This window comes from Carlito syrichta, unplaced genomic scaffold (assembly GCF_000164805.1).
Source record: "Carlito syrichta isolate Samal-C Ts95f unplaced genomic scaffold, Tarsius_syrichta-2.0.1 Scaffold301623, whole genome shotgun sequence".
Lineage (NCBI taxonomy): Eukaryota > Metazoa > Chordata > Mammalia > Primates > Tarsiidae > Carlito > Carlito syrichta.
In genome coordinates this window covers 93957-100099 of record NW_007245719.1, presented here as the reverse complement: position 1 = coordinate 100099, position 6143 = coordinate 93957, and the positions used below count along the sequence as shown (strand labels likewise).

General features: G+C 51.1%; 1 protein-coding gene across 1 annotated transcript in view; it reads right to left on the bottom strand.

Annotated features, from left to right (window-relative positions):
* Nucleotides 1-582: 582 nt before the first annotated feature.
* LOC103257230 (sialic acid-binding Ig-like lectin 7) overlaps nucleotides 583-6143 on the bottom strand; it is a 13304-nt gene continuing 7743 nt past the window's right edge. The window contains exons 8-10 of the mRNA XM_021710866.1: nucleotides 5879-6063; nucleotides 1185-1334; nucleotides 583-712 (exon numbers count right to left, since the gene is read on the bottom strand). Coding sequence (XP_021566541.1) covers nucleotides 583-712; nucleotides 1185-1334; nucleotides 5879-6063 — 465 coding nt within the window. The remainder of the gene's footprint in view (nucleotides 713-1184; nucleotides 1335-5878; nucleotides 6064-6143) is intronic.

Here is a 6143-nt window from a genome sequence, read left to right as displayed (position 1 = left end):
GACCATGTAAATGTTGTAGTCCAGCATGTCTTCCTGGAGGAGGCACATCTGTTTCATGCCTTCGGTACACAGGATGGTGAGGGATGGAAGGGCATTTAGAAAGGAGAAACAGAGTGCAAAGATGGCTCAGATATGAATACATCCATAGAAAAGTCAATAGACCTACAGGGTTGGAGTGAGGGGAGTTGTACAGGGCAAGGGTGGGAGTAGAGTGCAGAGACAGGACATGGGCTGGGGAGACACCTACACATCACCCTCCCTTTTGGGATGGAAACTCATCCATCCTTCACAGAGGTCAACATGCCCACCTCTCTCCAGACTTGAAAGAATAATGACCCAGCTCTTTTCCATTTAGGACATTAATTCCCCAGCTCCACACATATTTATAAAAAGATATACAAGATTATTCACTGCAGAGTGTCTGTGGTAGAACACAGTTAATGCCCTGACTCTCCGTGAGAAGAAGATGGCCACAGAATCAGGATCCATCTGTTCCATGGACATCACATGGAGGAGGGTGAGGACAGTCCACCCTACTCATGTCAATGACCTCTGAGATCCTTCAGATGAACACACCAAGGCTCAGAGCAGCTTGGACGGACATGGGTTGATTCTGGGGAGGGGGACGGGCATCCGGGGATAGACTCTGCTGTGTGTTTTGGATTTTAGCCCATATGACTCCATCACCTGTCCAGAAGGACTTAGGTTAGAACTACCGGGCAAAAAGGAATAAAAACTAAGGACAGGTGACAAGTTCAGGAGAAAGATGATGAGGCCATGGATGCGGGTCTTGCTGTGTGAATATCACCCTATCCTTGCTGTATGCTGGGAGCATGTGTGTGGAGGAGTCTGAGGAGAGCGAGGGGTGGATGAGACAGTTGCTCAAAGGCCCTGAGCACTGAGGGTGGGGAGCGGACCTGGATTCACCCACAAGGGAGTCTCTGGTATCCAGGTGAGTCTAGATAAAGAGGGGCCCTACTCTGAGCTGAAGGTCCTGCTCCCCATCTAGGGAGGGCACTTCATCCTACTTGTGTCATCTCCTTGGAAGACAGTCACAGTCAAGTTCTGAGAAGCATCTGGATAAAATGACATGGCAGCTCTGCATCACTGTGGGGGTGGTGGACACTGGCGCTGTAACTTGGGAGATGCATAGACAGGGAAGGTGGAGACAGCATCCTACTGACCCCCCATTTTCAGTCCAGATTTCTTCCTGCACTTCATAAGCTGGGTTGTTTGTGGCCACTGGAGAGTCACTGTTTATATTGACTCCTTCTTGGAACCGGTATCCATGGACAGGGCTGGAGTCATCCCAGCAGTCCCAGGGGTAGAAGACCCTGTAGGGCATGAGGACACACAGACGTTTCTACACTGTCACAAATGGGCACTTCCAGATGGATTTTTTGATTCTTAAGAGTGCCCTATGGGAAAATTGGGATCACCGCTGCCCTAGCCCCCACTGTCCTTCTCTCTGGTAGAATCTAAGGTAGAGAGTCCTTGCCTTCATGTGTGAGCAGAGAAGAGAGGTGAGCGGAGGGAAAGACTGGGGACCCACAGGGCCTGGGAGGAGCAGGAGACCTTGGTGGTTTCCAGAAGAGGAACCTCAGACACACGTGGCCACAAATACAGAAAGATGTGATGCATGCAGTTTCTCTGCCCAGAAAGGAGGGAACTCCACGTCTCAGAGACCCCAGAGACCCACCCAGAGGGGAGCTGAGAAGGAGAAGAGATCTTATCCACCTCCCACTTTGGGGCTTCCCTGGAGTACCAGAACCTGGACCACACACGTGGGTCCTGTTCACCAGGCCTATGGACCTTCCTGAAAGTTCCTCCTGTCTTTTAGGGGCTCGATGGGGACCCCAAGGGCCACTGGGGCATGAAGGATGAACGGGGCATGATCTAAGAGTCCTGCTACCCAGGGTGAGTTTCCTCTGGCAGCTCTAATTTTGTACCAAGAACGGTCCCTTCCTGACCTACCTGAGAGTCACAGTGTTGTCTAGACCTGAAGGTCACATTTGGAGAAGATTCTATTATCACGGGCATTTGACAGTGTGTGGGGACAGTTTCTACTGTCACACTGGGTGGGGTGGGGTACTGCTGCTGCATCTGGTACATAGAGGCCTGGATGCTAACAACACCCAGCTGAGCACAGGGCAGCCCCAGGAATAAAGGGGTACCCAGCCCCAGGTGTCAATCTTGCCATGGTCATAGTGGGATGACGATGTCGGCATGTGGGTGAGGAGAGAGGGGCATACAGGATCAGGAGGGAGGGTCCAAGGTGTAGCCCTGAGAGCTCAGGTTCTCATTTGTCTCCTCCCATGAGCACAACACAGTTCATGCCAACTCCCTCCCAAGACGGGGGTCCCATCCCAGCCTTGCCCTGCAGTCCCATGACCTTCTCCTGGGGCCGCTCCTGGAGCCCGTGCCTTACCCATCACATAAACAGAGAGCTGGTAGAAATGGTAACTCCATTTTACACTTCCTCTGTCCACCTAAAAGAACTATGTCCCCTGGTCACTTCTCCTGGTCTCTGATGCTCAGGGAGCATTGTTGGTCCATGGGCCCCCGAGGAGATGGAATCGACCCTGGGTCTCCTCCTGCACTTTTCAAGCTGGGTTGTTTGTGGCCACTGGAGCATCCCCTGTCTTGGCCCCTTCCCGGAACCAGTAGTCATAAGCTGTGTCAGAGTCAGTCCAGTAACCCCGGATGTAGGAGAAGGAACAGAATACAGAGACACACAGGCCCTCCTGCACTGTCACTGTCCCCTGCACACTCACTGTAACCATCTCCAAACTGTCCCTGTCCCTCTGTCCCCTCCTTCCCCCAGAGCAGGGGCAGCAGCTACATGTCTGGGGTGGGAGGTGCCAAGGCTGCTGGGCAAAGCCTCACCCTCAGGGTTCTTCTCTCAGGAACAAAGAGCTCAAGAATTAGGAAGACAGGAGAAGGCCAGAACAGTGACCTCCTCAGAGGAGGAGCTTCACACCCAGGTGCTGTCAGGGTTGGGTTAGCCCTAAGAGATCAATCATCCCCCACTCCTCCTCCATTCCTGGAGATCCAGAGAGAATCAGAGACATGTCCACATTTACACCCCATGCTGTATCCAACCCACATATCCTGCTTCCCTGTGTCACCCTCCCTGTCTGGTAACATTTTCTGCAAGTCAGAATGGTGCCCCTCGGGCCAGAACCTTGAGTAACAGGCTGTGAATAGCTGCAAATTTCAGGGGAAGAAGCTCAGGGAAAGGAGAGATGAGGCCTCAGAGGGGTGAGCAGTAGCCCCTCCTCCCTTCCTCATCCTCCATGAGGTGGGCATCCTCCCTTCTTATGACGAGTTCAACCACCAGACCTGCACACTGTCCTCCAGGAGTCACCATTCCATGGGGAGACAGTAAGTCTCCTGATGTCTGAGCTCCCATGACAAGATCTTCAGTGGGGCATGCACAAGCAGGATGAGGGACTTTCCCTTAGGTTGGGGTTTGAGTTCCAGGAGGACCAAGTAGAGGTTATGGGGCTGTGGAGTTGAGGGTTCCATGTGTCAACACACGCCATGGACACCAGGGGAGCCAGGCTCACAGGAGGCCTGGGAACCTGAGGCTGTGACTTTTGTGAGGTAGGATTTGAAGGGAAGGAAGTCAGAGGGAAGGGGCAGGTTTTGAAAGGGGCAGACATGTCTTTCTCCCCATAGCTCTCCAGGCACCAGGTGGGATTTCATCCCTGTTGTCATGTTACTGAGACACATGACCTCTTGTCACTCCAGAGCACATCAGGCCTGTCACTGCTAGAGTTTCTTGCAGGTTCTGTCCCAGGAATGAGCACAGGTGGGCAGGAGACATGGCACAAGGACACCAACTTTGGGGCTGTCCCTTCACAGGTGTCAGGACTTCATAGGATGAGAAAAACGCCACTGAATTCAATAGGAGATTGTTTTTACTGTGTAACTGGAATGGGATAAAGGGGGATCCTGGGACGTGGGGCCTCCTTAGACCCAAGTTTTTTTGGAGTATATAAGACATAGAGTTATAGTGCCCCCCAAAAGCAACTCAGTGGTTTACAGAAGATAAATACCCTCTGAGACATAGAGCATCACAAGAGAATTTTCAAGTCTCTTTCTTGAGACAAAGAAGTAAATTTCATTCATTTATTTATCCCTTTGCCCCTCACTTCCTGTGGGCCATGCCCCACTCTCTTCTGGAGGAACCCTGAGTCTCACTTTAATGCTAATTGTCTTCTTGTTTTTCTATGTAGTTTATCATCTGAGCATGCAGCTGTGAATTCCATGAATTTGCACATGTTTTCCTGAAGACTTTGCACACACGGAAAATTGCCACCTGTTTCATGACACTCAGCCTCATGGATTTGCCTATCCCATGTTGTCCCTCACTGTCTATTCCCTCGAGTAGCTGAGTGACAGTATTAAGAGGTGGTGCCTTTAAGTGGTGATTGGGTCAAGAGAGTTGCTTTCTTGTAAGAGGGATTAAGGTCCTTGTAAAAGAGGCTTCCCATAGCTTTGAAATAGCTTTACAGTTTGCAGTTCTGTCTGTGGAAGTACAGCAAGAAAGTCCTTACCAGATGCCAGATGCTGATGCCTTGACCCTGGACTTGTCAGCCTCCAGAAGGCTGAGGCAGGAGGATCGCTTGAGCCCAGGAGTTTGGGGTCTCAGTTTGCTATGACCCCGGCACTGCACTCAAAGATAGGAAACAGAGTGAAATCCCAATTCAGTGTTTTAAAAAATGTTCTTTGGTACTTTATGTTTCTGATGCTGCAGTAAATGAGCCAGAATTCAGACTTAGGGACCGTTTAGTGCCTCACCTGGTCCTTAGATTTGTTTTCACCTGAGCTTCTTTAGAAAGTGACTGCTGTGAGGTGTTCCTTTCCTCATTCGGGTGTTGCATCTAGGTAAATTTTTGGATCATGGTGTTTCATGTGTCAGAAGATCCTGTGGTCATTTTGAAGCTTTTCTCACTTACTCGGTTTGGCTTTTGAGGAGGGAGATTACAAGCTGCTGCTTCACTCTCTCATCTCAACCCACAAGTCTTTGAACTCAACTTTCAAAACAGAGGCAAACAGGGGCTCAGGAGAGGATGCTCTGGGAGGAGGGCCCCAGTGTGCAAGGACCCATGTATGATCAGCAGGGCAGGTGGAAAATTATTTAGAAAGGCTGGAGGGATCAGGGAGTCAAGCAGTTAGGATGGGGGAGCAGGAAGAGTGATCTCATGAGGAGGCCATGATGGGCTGTCAGGGCCTGGGATTCATGGAGGGGTTGTGAGCAGAACAGGGAGCTCTGTGTGTCCAAATGATGCCCTCTCCTTAGTCTATACAAGATGCACAGACTATGGAGATCCAGGAGGCCCAGAGGTCAAAGGAAAAGAGAGATGAGGCTGAAGAGGTGGGCAGGTCCAGGTGTCGAATGCACCTGACTCTCAGGCTGAGATCACTTCCTGGAAAGATGTGGAACAGCTATTTGCAGGCAGGTGGCACAGACATAGTTCCTGGTCAACTCCAGAGCCAGGGGACATTCCAACAGGGATGTCCAAGCATGGGAATCTGGCATATTCTTAGCCTACACCCTGTTTCAGGAGCTCTCATGGGATTTCACTCCTGTAATGCTTACTACAGCCTTGCAGGTAGGGCTTCCCATTTCTGTTTTACAGAGAAGGAAACTGAGGTACAGAGAGGTGGGAATTTGTCACTTACTAAACAAAGGGGCAGAGAGTGGATTCAGATTTGAAGCACTGTGATTCCAAATTCTGTTTTCCTTTCACTGCACTGATGGCATATCCCTGTGAGGGACTTTAACTCAACAGGAATCGGCCTCTGTATGGCCCTGTGCCTGGAGTGGCCGTGATACCTCATCCAGGGCCGAGGCTTGACAGCTTCTCACTTGTGGATCCTGATCTCCGAGTATTCGCTGCTGGGGGCCTCCTGGCCCTGCAGGACAGGAGGTTTCATTTTGAAGGTGATGGATGCATACTGGGGCTCTTGGCCCTTCCCAGAGGAGGAGGCTGCCACAGCTGAAGGAGGCTGGGCTGGGGAGTTGCCATCTGCCTGATATTCAGTCAGGGAGCCCTGAGTGGAGAGAGAGAGAGAGAGAGAGAGAGAGAGAGAGAGAGAGAGAGAGAGAGAGAGAGAGAGAGAGAGAGATCAGG